This window comes from Rana temporaria, chromosome 11 (genome assembly GCF_905171775.1).
Source record: "Rana temporaria chromosome 11, aRanTem1.1, whole genome shotgun sequence".
In the NCBI taxonomy this organism is placed as follows: domain Eukaryota; kingdom Metazoa; phylum Chordata; class Amphibia; order Anura; family Ranidae; genus Rana; species Rana temporaria.
In genome coordinates, this window is record NC_053499.1 from 56,894,346 (window position 1) to 56,915,786 (window position 21,441).

Genomic DNA, 21,441 nt, shown 5'->3' on the forward strand with positions numbered 1-21,441 from the left:
TTAAATGATCACAACAATAGAAAGTAATATTACATGGGGCACCAACGGTACCAGTGACATTGTCATTTTGCTCTATCCCTGCTAGGCACAAGAAGAGAAGAGAAACAGTAGTGGACATGATGCAGTTGGGACAGAAAGGCCTTTATCTTCCAGTAGTGATACTGGTAAGCCCACATAATGTCATATATATATGTGTAATACTTTCTTTCATACACCCATAATAGTATATTGCTTTTATATGGCCCCAGTTGCAATTTCATTGTTTGAATCTTCATTTGTTCTTTTTAGTAAAACGAAGCTCCTGCAGCTCCCAGTCAGAGGATTCTCTTTCTTCACCTCTCAGCCCCATTCCCTCGTCTGATAATGTAAGTGAGGTAAAACTATTTAAATTTACAATTTTCAGTAAAACAACCAGATCTGTTTACTCGGCTATTACTTGGCATTACATAATAATTACCAAAGTGCCACAATTTTGTGGTCATCTGGGGGGAGGGGGTGGGGTTTGATGCACTTCTGTCCATTGGCATGCATGTGCCCACTGCTATTTAATATTGCTTGTGTGCCTAGGCCCAGGTCTAGAGAGCATGCAGGTCAGGAATTAAGACCTCATATTGCATGTTTGTTCCTCATCAATGACTCGCTAGTGAAACCAGGTGTTGGGATGGCATCTCTGGCTGGTCCTGTGTTTTTATATCTATTTCATTATAATAGCAGCACTTCCCTGCATACAGTCCAGTTTTAAAGCACAACCCTGTTGGTCATCTCAGTGGAGGGAATGGCCAGGAAATCATGTCCTAATTATTATTCATTTTTCAAAGACATGATGATCATCTTTAAAGTAGTTTAAACCAGAATTAAGGAAACTCGCCCCAGAATATGTAACCAGCAAGTAAAGTCAAAACTCCTGAATTGTTTTGGTCACAGGTCAGAAAGCATAAAACATTCTATTTATCATTAAAGCGATCACATTTTTTTAGTGAACAGATGCAGATCTCTACCCCAGAATTTCATCTGGAGCACGCGGCTCGATTGTAAAAAATAAATAAAAATACTAAAGCACATATTCCACCTACAGAAGAAATACACTAGGCACATAGAAAACCTAAAGGCCACCCCTCTTGAAGCTATGACCCCCACACCACACCTGCTTAGTTTCCCTTTGTGTCCTTAAAGCGGTGGTTCACCCACAATAACAACATTATAGCATTAAATTAAGCATAGTAGCGCGAGGTACAGTATGCCTTTATTTTATTTTTTTGCCCTGTACTCACTGTGTAATCCTATAGTGAAGATTCCGACTCCCCGCGGGGAATGGGCGTTCCTATCCAGAGGGAAGATGATTGACGGCCGGCTATGGCACGTCACGCTCCCCGAAGATAGCCGGAGTAGGTCTCGGCTCTTCACAACGCTATACGGCGCCTGCGCACAGACTATGCGCAGGCGCCGTGAAGAGCCAAGTCCTATTTCGGCTATTTCCGGAGAAGCGTGACGCGCCAGAGCCGGCCGTCAATCATCTTCCCTCTGGATAGGAACGCCCATTCCCCACGGGGAGTCGGAATCTTCACTATAGGATTACACAGTGAGTACGGGGCAAAAAAAATAAAGGCATACTGTAGCTCGCGCTACTATGCTTAATTTAACCACTTCCCTACCGGCCCATAGTAAAATGACGTCCACAAAGAACCTCTGCCGTTCAGAGTGGACGTCATATGACGTCCTGGGCTTTGTGGGGGGGATATCTGAATGATGCCTGCAGCTAGAGGCATCATTCAGATATCCTTCTCTTGTGCCGGCGATTCTGCACAACGTAAGAACGATCATAGCGGTGGTTCCGCCGCTAGATCGTTCTTACAGGCGGCGGGAGGGGACATCCCCCCCCCCCCTCCCGCCGCCATCCGGTGCTTCTCCGGGCTCTCCCGTGCCATCGGGGGCCCGGAGAAAGAATCGTCCGGCGCTCGCAGGAAGCATAGAGATGACTGGTGACCAGATGGTCACCAGTCATCTCTATGACCGTCGGAGGACCCGGGCGCGATGTGATGACGTCACGCCCGGGTCCCCGTAAGTAAACAAAGCCGCGATTGCGGCTGCTAAGCAACGGTAAACATGAGATCTGTGAATTTTTTTTCACGATCTCATGCTTTCAGGCCTGGAGGAGAGATGTGGGGTCTTATTGACCCCGCATCTCTCCATAAAGAGTACCTGTCACACACATTCCTATTACAAGGGATGTTTACATTCCTTGTAATAGGAATAAAAGTGATAATAAAAATTAAAAAATAAAATAAAAAAGTGTAAAAAAAGAAATAAATATGTAAAAAAAAAAAAAAGAAATAAAAATGTTTTTTTAACGCCCCTGTCCCCAGTAGCTTGCGCGCAGAAGCGAACGCACACGCAAGTCCCGCCGACATATGTAAACGCCGTTTAAACCACATATGTGAGGTATCGCCGCGTGCGCTAGAGTGCCAGCAACAATTATAGCACTAGATCTCCTCTGTAAATCTAAACTGGTAACCTGTAAAAAAATTCAAAGCGTTGCCTATGGAGATTTTTAAGTACCGAAGTTTGGCGCCATTCCATGAGTGTGCGCAATTTTAAAGCGTGACATATTAGGTATCTATTTACTCGGTGTAACATAATCTTTCATATTTTACAAAAAAATTGGGCTAACTTTACTGTTTTATTTTTTTAATTCATGAAACAATTTTTTTCCAAAAAAAAGGCGTTTGAAAAATTATTGCGCAAATACCGTGCAGAATAAAAGGTTTCAATGACCGTCGTTTTATTCCCTAGGGTGTCTGCTAAAAAAACATATGTAATGTTTGGGGGTTCTGCGTAATTTTCTAGCAAAAAAAATGATTTGTACATGTAGGAGAGAAGTGCCAGAATAGGCCCGGTATGGAGGTGTGTATAAAAGCCCTGTATGGAAGAGGTTAATGCTATAAAAAAAAATGTTTTATAGGGTGAACCCCCTCTTTAAGTACTGTAGTCCCCAACCTTTTTTGTGCCAGGGGCAGGTTTCATGGCAGACAATTTTTCTGGGGGGGGGGGGACAGGTCGGTGAATGGGATATTCACAAAGTCTGTTGTCAACCCTCTTCAGAGCACAGTCCCCCTTTTATATAATTTTCCACAGTCCCCCTTTTTTTTATTTATATAATTTTCCACAGTCCCCCTTTTTTTTATTTATATAATTTTCCACAGTCCCCCTTTTTTTTATTTATATAATTTTCCACAGTCCCCCTTTTTTTTATTTATATAATTTTCCACAGTCCCCCTTTTTTTTATTTATACAATTTTCCACAGTCCCCCTTTTTTTTATATAAGTTTCCACAGTCCCCCCAGCCCCACTTCACATTATGCAGGTAGGAGTCCTGAGCAGGGGAGGCAGAGATTGAGGTTCGAGAGGAACGGAGGGGAGAAGGCAGACTGCAGAGGACTGTGATGTAAAGGGGGGACTGCACTGTAAAGAGACAATGTTTCAGTGCCCCTTACAGGTAAGTCCACCTTTAAATCATTGTCCACAGTTCCCCTTCATATCCCCAGCCCCCCTTTACACAGCAGTTGCCGTTACATTAAAGGACTGCACTGTCAAGAGGCACTGTAATGTAAAGGATTTTTTTTTTGTTAAAAAGAACAAACCTGTTATACTTGCCTGCTCTTTGCAGTGGATTTGCACAGAGCAGCCTGGATCCTCCATTTCTCTGATCCTCTTCGGCACTCCTGGCCCCTCCATCCTGTTGAGGGAGGGGCCAGCAAGCAGCTTGTTATGGGGCACCCAAGCCGAGGCTTCCTGTGTGTCCATTAAGACACGGAGCTGTGGTCTGGCCCCGCCCCCTCTCTCCTCATGGGCTCACTGACTTTGACAGCAGTGAGCGCTAATGGCGTTTTACTGCTGTCTCGGCCAATTAGGATGGAGAGTGCTGGATAGCAGAATATTTTGTGCAACATTGCTTGATCAAAATGGGGCTGCTGCACACAGATGGCTTTTTATCTTAAAGTAGAACTATAGGCAAAACACTTATTTATTTTTCATTTCAAATAGAGCAAGGGAGGGTTATAACCCCTGACAGATTTTTTTTTTTTTTTTCCCGTGTCCAATTTCCTAGATTTCCCTTCACTTCCTGTCCCATAGCCAAACAGGAAGTAGGAGGAAATCCCTGAAAATTATGGGAATTCCTTGGGGACCAAAACTAGTGTCCCCATGGGAAGATTTCCCTACTACTTTTCTGGGGACAACCCAAAATTTGGGATTTTACTTTCTATTTTTCCTATTTATCATTATCAAAAGTGAGCAGGTTTATCCCTAATGGGGGCACAGAGGGCAATAAAAACCCAATAGGCGTTCTAATCCATCTCCACTCTGTCCAAAAACAAAAAAAAATATTTTGCCTTTTAGTTATAAGTTTATGCATAAAGATCAAAAACCTTCAACCTTTACAACTACTTTAATCCAGGTTAAGCTGGAGGGAACATTTTTAGGAATAGTTAAGCTTTTCAGCGCTTTAAGGTCAGCCCAGCTTTTTTTTTTTTTTTGTTCCCCCTGGGCATTCCTTGCAGTGTTTGTCAGGGCCAGAGAGCTGCCATTATTTCTGTTGCTGGGGACTTTGAGTAGCTGCAGCAGGCTATGAGTGGAGCACTTTTTACTAACTTGAATGCTGCTAGTTGTGCTTTATGTACCGAGTGGCCAGGCATGCTGTATCACTGTTTCTTCTCCAGCTTTCTTTACTGTCAAGTGAATGGATGACATTATGGAGTTAGGGCTTGTGTGTGTGTGTGTGTGTGTGTGTGTGTGTGTGTGTGTGTGTGTGCGTGCAAACTGAACTCCGCCTTTCGCAGCTGCTGTGCCTCCTTGCATTTTGTGGCTGGCATGCTCAAGCCATGCAGCAGTAGTGTTCAGCACCCAGGGTTTCCTGCCCCCTGCAGTGACTTTTGGTCACACAACCTTAACTCTGTGCACCTGCCAGACTAGAGCTCATCTGGTCTGTAAAGACTCCTGAGGAATAGGGGCAGTCGTTCTTGGCTTCTGCAGTATGTTATCCTAAATAGTGCCCTATGGTGCATATAGTGAGGTAGCTGCTGAACAGCCTTATTCACCAGATGAGCCCTCAGACATGGGGGTCACACCTGGGGTGTGTGCGACAGATCTGGAAAGTGCTCTTTGGCCAACTTAATCTGGTCCAGAAAGCTTCACAAGTTAGAGCCCAGTGCCCAAAGGTCACCGTCCAGTAGGATCCAGGAGTGGCAGCCAAAGCTAGACTAAGGAAACACAGCTGTAGATAACTGCTATATAGAGACAAGCTCAAGCAATGGTGGTGGTAGCGGAAGCTTGCTTAAAGTGTCCAGGAGATAAAAAATAAATCAATCCACAATAGAATGCCACAAAATACTTCTTTACCAGGAGCAGTGAAGGTGTCCAACCTCCTAGGACGCAAGAAAATACATACTTGGTATTGGAGGGGGTTGTACAGGGGCTGCAGATGGCAGTAAAACCTGATGACAATTTCTGAATTTCTGTGTCCACTAATAGTTGGAAAAGAAATAGGATTTTGTACTACCTGTAAAATCACTTTATCCATCCATTTAGGAGCACAGCTCCCCCACCCATATTGTGTTTTCTTGGACTGCTTCCTACAACTGAGAAGGTGTGGAAGAGGTTTTATAGATCCAGGGGGTTGGTATTCAGTTTGTTCCTAGTGTCCATTTCTTCACTAGTATATGGCTTCTTTCTATTAAGCTGTGTGCCTTAATAGACGCCAAGAAAAGGTTTTATAGTGAGCATAAAATTCCTATTTTTTAGAACAAACAGTATGTCCTTTTACATTATTCTTGTGAAAGCAGATCACTCAACCTTGACTCATTAAGTGTTCTTGCATAGCAAGAGCACTTATTATCTCACATATATATTATTATTATTATAGCCAAATTTACCACCCTAACTCCTACCACACAACGCTGAGGGGATTTGGCTCTGGCTCTGTTTTTTTGGCTCTGTTTTTTTGGCTCTGTTTTTTTTGGCTCTGCGTAACTTCTGCATACTCTACATATAGCAGCCAGTTTTTGATGGGGCAATGGATCAACACACTGTTGGATCACATTTACATCTCCAGGGGCACTGTCTCCAGTCAGGAGTATTGTTGGAGGCAAGAACACGTCACACAATTTCCCCAGAATTTGTATCTTTTCTAGTTTTAATCCTTATGCTGCTAGCATTAGTAAATAGATAGTAAAGTATATCTCGTAAACGTAACCTTTTTTAATTTTTACAATTCAATACTTCCTGGATTCCAGGCCTAGGCAAATGGGGGGGCTCATACATTCCAAGAGTCTTTAGGAGGTGTTTTATTGGCTAAGCACACTATCCTGCCCAAGCTAGGGCAGGTGGATTCAAGGACATTAAAGGGGTTGTAAAGGAATGTTTTGTTTTTCCTAAATGGCTTCCTTTACCTTAGTGCAGTCCTCCTTCACTTACCTCATGCTTCCATTTTGCTTTTAAATGTCCTTATTTCTTCTGAGAAACCCTCACTTCCTGTTCTTCTGTCTGTAACTCCATACAGTAATGCGAGGCTTTCTCCCTGGTGTGGAGAAAGCCTCTTGAGGGGGGAGGGGGCAAGCAGGCAAGTCAGGACACTCTCTACTTTGCAGATAGAGAAAGGAGCTGTGTGTTGGTGGGCGTCCTGACCCTCCTGCTCGCCCTCTTAAGAGGCGTTCTCCACACCAGGAAGAAAGCCTCGCATTACGTTGGTGAGTTAGACAGAAGAACAGGAAGTGAGCATTTCTCAGAAGAAATAAGGACATTTAAAAGTAAAATCGAAGGATGAGGTAAGTGAAGGAGGACTGCACTAAGGTAAAGGAAGCTATTTAGGGGGAAAAAAAAAATTCCTTTACAACTCCTTTAATGCTAAATGAATAGTCAACCCTCACTCAAGCCACAGTCAGAAATGCTAGGAGGTGATTTTCAAAGTGAATTCTCTGCAAAATAAAACCCTGAAAGGATGGATGGGGGAGTGTGCTCAGATGCAGTGTAGTTCTACTTCAGGTTTTGCAGATTAGGCCTAGGTTGGGCCCTGATTAGAAAACATCTACGCTTTGCATATTTCTTCTGCATGCTGCACATTTGTGCTAGTTGGTGTTGTGAACGGCAAAATAATGCATTCATTTTTATGCCGGCATGCATGAGTTATGTCCAAAATAGATTGCCAATATATGCGAATCGATAAACTGTGTAAAAGGTGACATTGAAGATGGTTTGCTCCTGAGGGAAACATGGTGGAATGATTTGCAATGCATGCTTCTTATAAAGCAACGCACAGCATATCCATCACAAGTATAACGAGAGCATTACAACTATTATGTATAAAATGCAAATCACCTAAACGACTCAAACCTGCAGCAAACCAAAAGAATTGCCATTCCATTCCAATGCTAGGCCATTTAGATAAGCTCCAGCCTTTCCTGGAAATTGACGCATACCTGCCCCGACCTGTACAATCCTATAGACCAGGGATATGCAATTAGCGGACCTCTAGCTGTTGCAAAACTACAAGTCCCACCATGCCTCTGACAACCACAAACATGACACCCAGAGGCAGAGTCCTGCTATGCCTCATGGGACTTGTAGTTCTGTAACACCTGGAGGTCCACTAATTGCATATCCCTGCTATAGACAGACCATCAAAGTGTTGGGACAGTGGAAATGTGTGGGAGGAATTGAGCATGCTTCAGCACCATTGGCATGCCTGGTAGAAGGGCCCAGGATTCGGATTTAAAGCCCCTGAAGGTACATGCAGGTTGTTTCTGGTTTCAGTATTTTCTGAGTCACTCGCAAGTAAAGTGAGTACTGGTATTTACAGGAAATGTTTCATAATTGTAGCCAACCTAATTTGCTCAGTATATGTTTCCTTTTAAAAATTGGAAAGAAAATTTTCACCCTTTATAGATTTTTTTTTTTTTGCAGATTTATGACCACACCAGCTTTTTAAACCTTTCTAATACCTCATCCTAAAAGGATTTGTCTACTCTTGTATCCAGTGAGGTCCGTTCTAATCACTGCCAAATCCAGGAAATGCATGCCTGATCTATCAGCCAAATGATGGAAGAAGCAACTCTAACCAAAGCCATCCTGGATGTGACAGTAGAAGATCCTGCATGTAACTTTGAACAGACTTCTTAAAGAAGTGGTGCCAAGAAATACAGATTTGTATCATCACTAGAGAATATTGAAGAGTTTCATTTTATAGTGTCTGTTTTATAAGTGTAATTTTTGTTAAATTTTATAAAGCCGGACCACCCTTGCTGGGGACCCCACGTTGAGTCTTATAAATAAGAGATAACCCCTGCAAGTATTGTAATTACTTTTTTAGAAATTCACTTGGTAACTAATATAGTTTTTTCCTCCCTTTATGACTTGCATTTGTACACAATTATTATTACTTCCTGCCCATTCAGGCAAATAAAACTATACTCGAATTTGCCTTAAACAATCCAGGTCTTTGATAAAACCCAACACCAGCCAATGTTCTTTTTTAAATATAATGAAGAAATGTTAGCTCGCAATAATAAAAAAAGAAATATGTCTGAAATGTCCAGCCTATTGTGTCCACATGTTTTGGCTGGAGATGGTTTCTAATGTTCAGTATTTTGGATACCAATGGGTCTCCTACTTGGCAGGAATAGATTGCAAGAAGGTCACAAATCAAACTTTAGTATAACTTGAGTCTGTATTTTGTTCCAGTCCATCACAAACAAATCAATGTCTTTCAATAACTGAATTGCAAAATACATATGTTTTTTATGGAGTTTATTATATTATGTACAAGGGGAAAAAAGAGACCGTAAATAAATTCTGACTTGGAAAGTGTCATTTTTTCTTTCTTGCTGTGAATATACAGCATTGTATGCAAGATAAAATTATACACCATAAATATTATGAAATCTCTGACCATGTCCATGTGTTTCCAGAAAATGTCACAGCTTTCACTTTCTACGTCCTGTCAAAGATACAGAAGAATAAAATCTGTTAGAAATTGATTGTTTTCTTGTAAAACAAACTCATACAGTTTAGTTTCAAAATGAAAGGCAAAACGTGTGTGTAATGTGTTTATATATATATATATATATCTCACACACACACACGAGAGCAGGCTGAGTTCTGAGCACATCTACAGAACTGGCCACACTAGGCATGGGAGCACAGTGTGATCAGTTTTAAATAGGAAAGCCAAGGGGCTGGCAGGAACATGAAGGATGTCACATAAAGGAAGTGTGTATGTATACAATATATAAAAAAAATTCAAAGAACAGGATACTTTTTCATGTATGTGCATGTCAATCAAAACCGCCGGCTTAGGCCTGATTCGCATCTATGCATTTTTAGTGTTTTGCTTTTTTCAGATTCCCACTACAGAATGTGTGCTATAGGAAACCATGTTAAATGGACTGTAGTGCAAATCTGCAAAATGCATAGACGTGAATCGGGCCTTAAAGAAGATGACGACGACAGGGACCTTGTGGCTATCAGCCTGTTGGAGCAGAGCGGAGTATCCCTTCCTGTACTTCCACCTTAACACACAGGACTTCATATACAATGTCTGTTAACCATGGCAATTGGATACTGACTTACTGTGATCACACTGCATTGTAAAACACCCATCACCGCAAGGACACACAAGTTGACCATGGACAGGTAAAGTGCTTCAGCAACTGCCTGTTACGGTGTGACAAAAAGGACCTCAAAATTCTAGAATTGAAATCCTGACATAAGTCATGTCTTAACAGGTCTGCAGATATATTCAATGTGTTTCAGGGTCTTGCAACTCCCCTCTTCATCAGTGCTGGTGGTTATTTGGGTAATATATAATGGACAGTAAAAAGGAAGATTGGAGGGCACACAGGTTGCCAGTGTGACTGAAATGCTTTGGGAGATATTCCTCAGACCTGTCGATTGATGTCGGGTCCATCATTTCAGTGACCGCCCAGATTACTATTGGGATTTGTGTTTTAATATTCTTAAACTGAAAATGTATTTTAAAAGTTTCAACAAAGCTTGCCAAAAACTTTGTAAAATCTTGCTGCACCAACTGCAACCCACAAGCTAAAAACAGTGTGAACATGGCATTTAGGTGGGTAGATTCAGCCCAGGTGCTGTAAACGGATAGGATTTAACTCTGTTCAGTGAAGTAATTCTAGTGTACCAGCTCAGCTTTGTTCTTTACAATGGATTGACTGCATATGGGACTCCATGCACTTATTATAAATGGTCATTATACCCATATCATTAAAATCTAACAAATGTTACATACTGTTCATACTTGGTCACTATGGGATTCATTTTCTACAAAAAAAAAAAAACTTCCTCCTCCAGGCCCACTAACCAGCACAATGGGGCCGGATTTTTACATCTTGACTTATGGCGACTTCACCCCCCCCTGTAATTCTAACACAGTCTGGAGGGGTGTGCCACCTCATGTGACCAGCAGAAATACGCCCACACCATGTTATTGCCAAAAATAGATTGGATTTAAATTATATATTTTGTATGACCATTTATTAATTTAGTTTTTTAGTCTGTATCCCAAAGGCTGTTTTGTTTTAATTATGAACATGTGACCAGCAGCAGAGGAATAGATAGGCTGGGGAAGAGCTGGGTCATGTGACAGCTGTGAAGGTACTTGCATGTTTTTTTTTTTTTTTTTTTATGAAAATAATTACAGTGCAATCATCTACATACAGAAATAGAAGGGCTAATGTAAATTAATGTGTTTAGTATGTTAAATGAACTCGATTATTTTTTATATGCAAAATCTTTGTTTGTAAAAAAAAAAAAAAAAATAGCACATTTCCCGGCACAAATATAGAAGCACCATTGTACATACCATCATCTTCTAGTATTCGCTGCTGTCACTCTACTTTTCCTAATCCAGCTTCCGTACGCCTAGTTTTAGGGGTCCTTTGGCCGCTCTCCGCTCTGCTCGTTTAGCTTCCATCTCTCGCTGCCGTTCTTCTCTCTTCTTTCTTGCCATTTCAGCTTTGCTCAGGCCTGTCATGTATGACAATCACCACACTTATGTAGCATAGCATAACCAGCAATAGTACCAAACACGCCACAGTTAAGAGGAAAAAAGCATAAGGAAGAACAAGGCTATTTATCTAATCCAGTGAGGGACACACTGTAGGGTTATACTGCTGCTTACAGCAGGATTGGGCACTAGCCAACAAAAAAAACTGTATGTCAGCCAAGAATAATTCATCTACCAGCATGCCTAGTTTTTCCTAAGCTCTAAAATGTCTTCACTCAAGCACACTTTCCTTCACCAGGGGAGGCTTTCTGGCATCTGTGGATTTAAAGAGTAAGTAAACCCACATTTGGAAAAAATAACACCACCTGCAAGACAAAGGCATGATAAGCTAGTATGAATAGCATACTAGCTCATTATGTAATACTCAAATCAAAGCCCCCACAGCTGTCATAGTACACCACTCCAGCGGCCGACATGATACCCGGGGGTTACTTCTGCGTATTGCGGCTCCGGTGCTGTGATTGGCTGAAGCTGCAATGATGTCACATGCACGCGGGAGCCGCCAGTCACGGCACAGCCTCTTTTAGGAAAGGCACAAGCGCCGTTGCTAAAGTACGCCCGTGCTGTAGACATCGGCACCTGTCATTTTTGTAAATGGATCCTAAACCGTGGAGGTTTAGGAGATATTTGTTGCACCTACAGGTAAGCCTTAATCTAGGCTTACCTGTAGGTAAAAGTGGTTTTAAAGGGCTCATACTTGTATATGTTTCTCAAGTTTTGCAGAGGGTCCATACATTTCCAGTTACTTTGGAACTGCACCAAAGGTGTTCATACCCTTGTGGCATTTCTCTAGTGGGATACTTGGATAACCTCCTGTCTAAACATTATAGCTTGCATGGATCCTGAACATCCAGAAATTACACTAAAACTGCCTCATCAGTTTGAGTAACTGGGCCTAGTCCTGGACACGGCTCAGGCAAGAGTGTGTCTTCCACAGACTTTACAATCTCAGTATCAAGCTCTCTCCAGTCCAGGAGATTTCTGACTCTAAATATTCCCTGAGAATCTAAGGTCTGATGGTTAGCCTCCTCAGAGGCAGTGCCTTTGCCCAGTTTTACCCCAGACCTCTACATCATAACATTTATTTGTCACAGAGTAAATAAAGGCTGTGGACAGACGGATTTGTTTGGCACTGAGAACCAGGTCACCCTTGGCTAGATACATCAGGAAAGTTCTTCCTTATAGTCTTTGGAAGATTTTTATGAAGGACACCAGCCTGTCAGTGCAGGGAACTTGGTCAACGTCCGAGTCTCTTCTCACAATGAACATCCTGAAACTTTGGGAGATTGTGCTGTCCCTGAAGAATTGAGAACGGTTTTGCAGATGGGGGGGGGGGGATACCAAATGTAGACATTCTGGCATCCCAGGGCTCAACAGAAAAATTGTCTCCAAGCAGAGAGAATCCAATACCTGAGGCACTGGAGGCTTTATAGGATCAGTAAACCCTATGCTACACCTTTCTTTCACTAAAATTTCTTAATTTGTTTTGTAGGATGGAGATAGGGGGGGCACTCTGGTGTTTTACACTGCTCCATATAGTTACATAGTAGGTGAGGTTGAAAAAAGACAAGTCCAACCTATGTCAGTATTACCTTGTATATCATGGTCGTTCAGGTGATTATAGAATTTTTTTGAAACTATCGATGCCTCCAGCTGAGACCAACCCCTGTGGAAGGGAATTCCACATCCTTGCCGCTTTTACAGTAAAGAACTCTCTACGTAGTTTAAGGTTAAACCTCTTTTATTTTTGTAGAACTACACATCCCATGAGGCATTGTAACACACTGACATTCACAGACATGACTAGGCATGATGGGAATTGTAGTTCCTGAACAACTGGAGGGCCATAGTTTGAAGACCCATGCCGTAGACTGTCAGTAAAAAATTAGGGTACTTGGGAACAATGGTCTGGCAACTACTTAACCAAGTACCACTTGGGCACAAGCCATCTAGTCCCCGGTGATTTATTAATACGTTTTGCAAGTCTAATTTTGTCCTCTGTTAGCCATGAGGGTGCTTCTTGTGATGTATCATGAGGATAAACACTGCAGTTTTGGTTACTGAAGCCCCCCCAATACCCTTGTGAAGACTGAGAAGAATACATTTAATACCTTCACCATCTCCACATTCTTTGTAACCAGAACTCCTTTCTTATTCTTTATGGGGCCAACTTAAAGAATTTCTTGGGATTTTTCTTTTGCTCTCCTCCGCTCTGTGTCTTTCGTGTTCTTAGTCGCCCTAATTGCACCCTTACATTTCTTGTTACTTTTGTTATAAAGCCTGAATGCCGATGGGCCCTCAAGCTTTTTAATTTTTTTTTTTATGCATTTTTACATTGGAGTTAAGCCATCAGGACTTTTTTCCACTCTTAAATTTATTACCCAATGGGATGCACTGGCTGATGCCCTTATTTAATATGCTCTTAAAGCAAACCCATCTCGCCTTTGTGTTCTTGTTCTTAAGATTTTGTCCCAATTTATGCCTTCTACCAAGGTTCGTAGTTTAGGGGAAGTTGGCTCTTTTGAAATTCGGTGTCTTTTTGTATTTCACTTATGTTTCCTATTTGTGCAATTTATACTAAAGCCAATTGACTTGCAGTTTCCTAAATTGCCCCGTATTTCTACATCCGTGATCAAGTCTATGTCTAGTAATCAGATCTAGAAATGCTTTATTTCTAGTTTGTACGTCTACTATCTCTCCCCTAAAATTGTCCTGCAAGACATTTAGGAACTGGCGGGCCTTAAATTAATGCGTGATTCCCTCTGTCCAGTCTATGTCTGGATAATTAAAATCCCCCAGTATGAGAACACAACATTGTGATAGGAGATCCGTCTCCCCCAGGTTAGGGGCATATATTATACTCCCATACAGATGGGTTTAAAAAAAAAAAAATTTGTAAGGTTGAGAGAACCAACTTAAGGTCCCAATGCAGCACAGGGTACTTGTAAGGGTGGTTTTAATCAGAGAAACACCTTGAATAAAGATTTTTTTACAAGGAAAAAAGAAGCCAGAAGTTTTTGGAAAAGAACAGACAAGGCCAAATTCTGGTCAATGTACGATTGTAGGAAGGCCAGAATGCAGGGACAGATTCATGTCTTGAATTAAGTGGCTGTTTTTACACCAGGCATATGAGAATTTCCAGATACAAAAACGGCGCGGGTTGCAACTTCCATCTCAGTTTGCTGCAGCAATCTGAGCCTGAAGTGGGAGCAGGTATCTGTCAAAACCAGGTACTGTAACCATTAAGAAAACATAACTTTATGGCTTTCCATTGCATAACTCCAGGGAAAACAAAAATTGTCGCCACACTGCAGGGGTTAAAAGCACTTTTATTTACTTGGATCCTCCATTCCCGTAGCCTTCTCTTTCCAGCAATTACAGGCCCTCTGGCATCATCAAATACAATGCAGGGTCCATAGCGCTGCACTGAATGTGAAGAAACCAAAGGGACATTCCCCGGCCGAAGCATGAGGACTGTCAAGGGAGCAGGGATCAAGTCAGTAAAAGTGAAAAATGTGAAGCTTTCCTATATGGATTACATAATGCTGAGCAAGTTGTAAACTGCACGAGTCACTTTTACTGGTAATCCGTCATACAAAACTACAACTTGCTGCCTCCTAACAATTGTTGTATGATCTTATATATCAGGAATAAGCAATTAGCGGACCTCCAGCTGTTGCAGAACTACAAGTCCCATGAGGCATAGCAAGTCTCTGACAGCAGCAAGCGTGACACCCAGAGGCAGAGGCATGATGGGATTTGTAGTTTTGGAACAGCTGGAGGTCCGCTAATTGCATTTCCCTGTTATATAGGATTACTCGCATACAATGGCGGCAGCAGCACAAAGCATCAAGGGATCAATTACTATAGGAGGTATAGTCTGGAGCAACCAATTTTGAAAATCTATAAATAGTGACAATTTCTGGCTTTGGAACTGAATACTGCCTAGTGATTAGGGGGTTGACCGATCTGGGTTTTTCTCTGGCCGATGCAGATATTTGGAAATCGGGGCGGCCGATTGCCGATTTTTGCGGCCGATATTTTAGGCCGATTTTTTTATTTATTTTTCCCCTCATTTTAAAAAACCTAGGGTGGAGAGGAGATAATTGTTTAGGGTGGAGTGCAGCCTGTCAGTGCCACCTCATCAGTGCATCCCATCATTGCATCTCACCAGCGCGTATCACCAGTGCATCACCTCATCAGTGCCAACCAGTACAGCCCAATGTCATTCACTGCCACCAGCGGAGAGCTCCAGGCTTCCGTTCCATCTCCCAGCACAGGAAAGCTCCAATGGCCCTGACGTGCTGTCCCGCCTCTGCCTACAATCCCCAGAATGCAGAGCGGGCCTGTAACAGCCAATCGGCCGCTGCCGACATCCTCCACTCTGGAAAAAAAACGTCCCCCGACATGCTGTGCGCCCTGCCTCTGCCTACAAACCCCAGAATGCAGCGCAGGCCGGCAGACCGCTGCATTCTGGGGTTTGTAGGCAGAGGCAGGGCGCGCAGCACGTCAGGGGATGTTTTTTTTTCAGAGTGGAGGATGTCGGCAGCAGCCGATTGGCTGTTACAGGCTTGCTGGTTGGCTGCCGCGCTGGGTGTACCAAGATGGCCGCGGCTCCGGAGCCGCAGCCTTTCCTGATGCTGTGACCGCGGCGGCAATCCGCAGATTGCTGCGGTCACAGCATCAGGAAAGGCCGCGGCTTCGGTCTAGCTCCGGAGCCGTGGCACCGCTAGCGGCCATGTTAAATATCGGCCTAATTTGGGAAAAAAAAAATCGCCCGATGCCGATTTCTCCAAAACGGCCAAATATCGGTCGATCTCTACTAGTGATGCCTGCTTAGTACAGACCTTGTGATAACAAAGAATAAGAATGCCAATGCCCTTAGAGTTCAGGTTTAGTTTTACAACACAAATTCTAAAAAGAGGGTTGCATTGCTATGGGGAACAATATCGGGCTCTTCATTGATCAGCAGAAACAGCTAGCTTGGTTAAGCGCTACTTTATCTCACCTTGATCTGCTTCCACAGATTCCCAGTTGTCATCTCCTCCCCAGTCCCCCATAGTGTCTGAACTGCGACTTTGATCCTGTTTCTGCATTACAAAAAACAATATGTGATCAGTATCCAAAGGGCTAGCATCCTAATACTCAATCTACAATTATCACTGGATGAAAATGCTGCATAATGCACAGAGTCTTTTCTAAGTTCATTCAGACATTTGTTATCAGTTTCTAAATTAAAAATTCCAGAATGTCACAAGTATCTAACAAATGATGTTTCTTTCTCATCCATTGAGGGATGCAGAAAATTATCAACTATTGGGTTATAATGTCACCTACTAGAAGATTTCAAAAGTGAGAAAAAACAAAAAGGGCCAGCCTATTCAGAGGATCCTATCCTCAGCTTGACTTTTGGCATGTCGTGACCATACCGGACACTGCACATTTAGCCTGGAAGTGACCTTCTGGTAGGTCCAAAGCCAGTGGCATTGACTCAGCGCTTGCCTTGTCTCAAAAGACTCATTCTGTGGGTAAGCCGTCTATGCACTGGGAGCCACTTCATTGTTTGGATCGCTGGGCACCTACAAAATTCCTGCTCTCTGATGTGCTACCATAATTCATGCATACTCTTTCCTGCCATTCCCATGCCACAGAAGCATTTCACCATCTGTTCCTACTGCCCATCTACAGTGCCCAATCTGGTGGTGTAGACCCTATAAATCACAGGGTAGCAGAATTCCAGTCTCTTTAGGTCTGCCGGGTGAGGAAGAGTACCCTGCCCTATCAACTGGGGCTTCTACTAAATTCACTTCTGACTCTGTGGCCACATTCACCCAGCCCCTCGCTGGTCCTGCCCACAGAGGGCCTAAGTGTGCTCACATGCCTTCCCGCCACAGAGTCTCTGCCTGTGGCCATAGAGGCAGCCGGACAATCAGTCATAGCCCATTTCTGACAGATTCTGTGTCAGTCTGCTATTGCCCCAGATATAAGATACCATTTTGGCTTTAAGTGATGCAGTCCATAGCCTCTATGGGAAATTGACCTGATGGGTCTTGAATGGCGATGTGCGCTGGTTGGTCTATACCAACTGTGGATCTGCTAGTTACCCACCTTCACAGGGATAACATTAGGTTAGTGGAGGGTGTCCTCACTTTCAAGGATTCTACCAACCAACAATTAGAACACCCCTTTAAAATCCAATTCTCACTGGCAGGCCCTGCCCTCTGCCCTATTCTGGCTGTGTCCCTAATCTTCTATCTGTGGCAGAATGGTGTAAATCCCCCAAAAGGGATCTCTCCACTGCAACAGTGAATGCCATCCTGATTGAGCGTGCAAAGTAGATGGCTAGAGTTCTACGTTTTAGATGTGATGGCGTGCTGAAAGCGTTTGGGCTTGCTTCTCGTATGGATCGGTTTATACAAAGCACTCTTTTCAGGGTGCTGGAAGAAAAACCCTGGATCCAACGTTTGGCTGATTTGGTGCCTTCTTTCTTAGCAGTTACTGGACTCTGATTGTGGCTCAACTCCACTTATAACTGAACTTGGAGTATCCAGGGATACTCTGACAGGAACTCTGCAAGGTGTCACCCTCATCTTGGGCTCTGCATGCATCTACATTTCAGCACCATTCAGCCATATGGAGCCTGAATGAGGGGGTCTCGCCTATGGACACTCTGACAGCAAATAGTGGCAAGCTGGTAAACAGTTTAGCAGGTCTCATTTACCTGGTTGGTTTTCTCTGAAGCCACTGAAAATAGATCCACATGTTTCTCACTACCTTCACTGTCCCAGTTGTATTCACTGGCTGGTCTTGTGCCCTCTGGCAGGGAGAAGGAAGATGGTGTTTGGCTTTTAGGATTGGAGACAGGCTGAAAAGAATCTTCCCAGCCCCAACTTTCATCAGCAGCAGATATTCTGCTTTCTGTAAGCCTCTGGTCACTCACAGTATTTGGTTCAGATTTGGAAGATGAATGCGTAGCCTAAAAGGGAAATGAAACCAACTATTACAATTTATACAGGTACAGCTCAAAAATGTTGAACATCAAAAAGTGAATTTATTTAGTAATTCAATTCAAAAAGTGAAACTCATATTTTATAGATTCATTACACATAGAGTGATATATTGCAAGCATTTACTTCTTTTAATTTTGAAGATTATGGCTTACAACTAGTAAAAACCCAAAGTGCAGTATTTTAGAAAATTAGAATAGTGTGAAAAAGTTCAAATATTGTAGACTCATGGTCTCTCAGTCTGGTTCAGTAGGTTACACAATAATGAGAGACAGTTGTCCAGAAGACAGTCATCGACACCCTCCACAAGGAGGGCAAGTCACAAAAGGTCATTGCTAAACAAGCTGGCTGTTCACAGAGTGCTGTATCCAAGCATATTAATGGAGAGGCGAGTGGAAGTAAAAAAGCATGGTAGAAAAAGGTGCAGAAGCAACGGTGATGACCACAGCCTTGAGAGGATTGTGAAGCAAAGGCCATTTAAGAATTTAGGGGGAGATTCACAAGGTGTGGACTACGGCTGGCGTCAGGCCTTCAAGAGCCACCACACACAGACATATCAGGATAGAGGCTACAACCGTCACATTCCTTGTGTCAAGCCATGCCTGAACCAGAGACGTCAGAAACGTCTTACCTGGGCTAAGGAGAAAAAGGACTGAACTGTTGCTCAGTGGTCCAAATTCCCTTTACATTTTGTATTTTATTTGGAAATCAAGGTCCTAGAGTCTGGAGGAGTGAAGAGGTACAAAAAGTTGCATGAGGTCCAGTGTGAAGTTTCCACAGTGAGTGATGACTTGGGGAGCCATGTTATCTGCTGGTTTTGGTCCACTGTGTTTCATCAAGTCCAAAGTTAGCACAGCCGTCTATCAGGAAATTCTAGAGCACTTCATGATTCCCTCTGCTGACCAGCTTTATGGAGATGCCGATTTAATTTTCCAGCAGGACTTGGCACCTGCCCTCACTGCCAAAAGTACCAATACCTGGTATAATGATGGCATCACTGCCCTTGATTGGTCAGTAAACTCGCCTGACCTAAACCCCATAAAGAATCTGTGGGGTATTGTCAAGAGCAAGATGAGACATCAGACCCAACAATTCAGACAAGCTGAAAGCCACAATCAAAAGCAACCTGGGCTTCCATAACACCTCAGCAGTGCCACAGGCCAGTTGCCTCCATGCCACACCGCATTGATGCAGCAATTCATGCAAAAGGAGCCCCAACCAAGTATTGAGTGTATACTATACTGTACATGGGCATACTTTGCAGTAAGCCAACATTTCTGTATTAAGAAGCCTTTTTTTTTTTAATTGTTCTTGTGTAATATTCTAGTTTTCTGAGATACTGAATTTTGGGGTTTCACTAGCTATAAGCCATAATCATCAAAATTAAAAGAAAAATGCTTGAAACATCCACGATGTGTAATGAATCTATATAAAAATATACGAGTTTCACTTTTTGAATTGAACTAAATTCACTTATTGTTGATATCCTAATTTTTTACAGGTGCTGTATATTTAGTAAACACTCTGCACACCATTTGTAACTTTAAATCTGATCTTTGAAGTACACATACACACAGCATTCATGGTTGATGTGCAAAAGAAGAGAAATAGCTGACACTGCTGCATGCCATTAAAATACAACCTCTCCCTTTGCTTGTTATTACAAGAAAGCCGACTGTCCGCTCTAAAAAGAATGGTATCGGGCGATGTGTGCAGCTGCAGGTATCACCCCTGTACAACCCCTTGAAGCCGAAGGCTGCAAATTTGCATTACATCTGCATCAAGGGGGTTTACAAAATGATTTTGTTTTTCTTGCACATTTACTTCTGTGCATACAACCTCCCAATGATAAAAAGTACAATCCTGTCACCTACAGGGTCTCTGTTGATAATCGAGACGGTGAAAAGTGTTGGAGGATGTGTTACTGCTCTTACCATCTTTTCCTGACTCTTTTTACTACTGCTCTGGCCCCAGGCTGTGTCCCAGTCATCACTTTCTGTTTGTCCCTTGTTCCGATCTCCATCCTGTGCACAAAGTTATTGGATGCATTGGCTATTAGCAAAAAAAAAAACCTGCATTCCAAGCAAGCAAATGCACTTGTCTGAAAAAATCTGGCTCCCCTTGGTCAATCATTTGTTTTGCTGATTTTAAATAAAATGTTCAGTCAGTCAGAGAAACAACTTAAATATTACATATTTCTGCAAAGCTTATTGCACTAGTTATAATTTTCTAGGAGAATCAGTCCCTAAAAATGTATATATAGATATGAAACATACTCTCATACATCTTAAAATATGCCTAGTAATGGCCATACACTATGAAATCTGATTGCGCAGTCTCTTTTGGCTGTACGATGCAAGGGTCTACCTCACTAGATGCATATTGAGTGCAATGCTCAGTTGTGTATTCCTGTTGTATGGTTTTGATGGCTCGGGGGAGATTGTACTGAGATATTATGGTTTGATTTTTATAGTTTATTGTCAGTTGTGCCTTTAACAAGAGATTTGTTTATGTACATATTTTTAGCATTTTTTTCTATCTACTAGTGCCCCTAGACCTATAGTACAGACCAAAAGTTTGGAAACACCTTCTCAATCAAAGAGTTTTCTTTATTTTCATGACTATGAAAATTGTAGATTCACACTGAAGGCATCACAACTATGAATTAACACATGTGGAATTATACATAACAAAAAAGTGTGAAACAACTGAAAATATATTTCATATTCTAGGTTCTTCAAAGTAGCCACCTTTTGCAGCAGACACATCTCTAGAACTGATAAGAGGAGACTGTGTGAATCCGGCCTTCATGGTAGAATATCTGCTAGGAAACCACTGCTAAAGAAAGGCAACAAGCAGAAGAGACTTGTTTGGGCTAAAGAACACAAGGAATGGACATTAGACCAGTGGAAATCTGTGCTTTGGTCTGATGAGTCCGAACTTGAGATCTTTGGTTCCAACCCCCGTGTCTTTGTGCGACGCAGAAAAGGTGAACGGATGGACTCTACATGCCTGGTTCCCACCGTGAAGCATGGAGGAAGAGGTGTGATGGTGTGGGGGTTGTTTAATATGCAGGGGGGCTACTTAATGTGCAGGGGCTGTGAAATGTGCAGGGGGCTGTTTACATTATGCAGCCCCCCAGCATATTAAAGGGGGTTGTATAATTATTATTATACAGGATTTTAATGTAAAGGGGAGCCGTTTAATATGCAGGGGGGGGGGGGGGGGCTGTGAAATTTAAAGGGGGGTTGTGCCATTTAATATTTACTGGGCTAAATAAATACTGTTGTTGTCTGCGTTGTTCAGACTTTGCTACATGCAGGGAGTGTTTTTTTATTATCATTGAAGAGCAGATAACCA

General features: G+C 42.5%; 2 protein-coding genes across 7 annotated transcripts in view; one reads left to right on the forward strand and one right to left on the reverse strand.

The window, feature by feature from the left end:
• Nucleotides 1-8,856, forward strand: part of CDC42BPG (CDC42 binding protein kinase gamma) — a 197,444-nt gene extending 188,588 nt beyond the window's left edge. For 2 of the 4 annotated variants that reach the window (XM_040328581.1, XM_040328583.1), the window contains 3 exons: nucleotides 86-164; nucleotides 289-374; nucleotides 7,954-8,856. In XM_040328581.1, coding sequence (XP_040184515.1) covers nucleotides 86-164; nucleotides 289-374; nucleotides 7,954-8,001 — 213 coding nt within the window. In that variant the 3' untranslated portion in view covers nucleotides 8,002-8,856. The remainder of the gene's footprint in view (nucleotides 1-85; nucleotides 165-288; nucleotides 375-7,953) is intronic. The other 2 variants (XM_040328582.1, XM_040328584.1) reach the window with 1 other exon arrangement.
• Nucleotides 8,780-21,441, reverse strand: part of SCYL1 (SCY1 like pseudokinase 1) — a 46,419-nt gene continuing 33,757 nt past the window's right edge. The window contains exons 15-19 of one of the 3 annotated variants that reach the window (XM_040328585.1): nucleotides 20,016-20,105; nucleotides 17,796-18,050; nucleotides 16,083-16,164; nucleotides 10,874-11,034; nucleotides 8,780-8,986 (exon numbers count right to left, since the gene is read on the reverse strand). In XM_040328585.1, coding sequence (XP_040184519.1) covers nucleotides 10,910-11,034; nucleotides 16,083-16,164; nucleotides 17,796-18,050; nucleotides 20,016-20,105 — 552 coding nt within the window. In that variant the 3' untranslated portion in view covers nucleotides 8,780-8,986; nucleotides 10,874-10,909. Of the gene's footprint in view, nucleotides 8,987-10,870; nucleotides 11,035-16,082; nucleotides 16,165-17,795; nucleotides 18,051-20,015; nucleotides 20,106-21,441 lie in introns of all 3 variants that reach the window. The other 2 variants (XM_040328587.1, XM_040328588.1) reach the window with 2 other exon arrangements.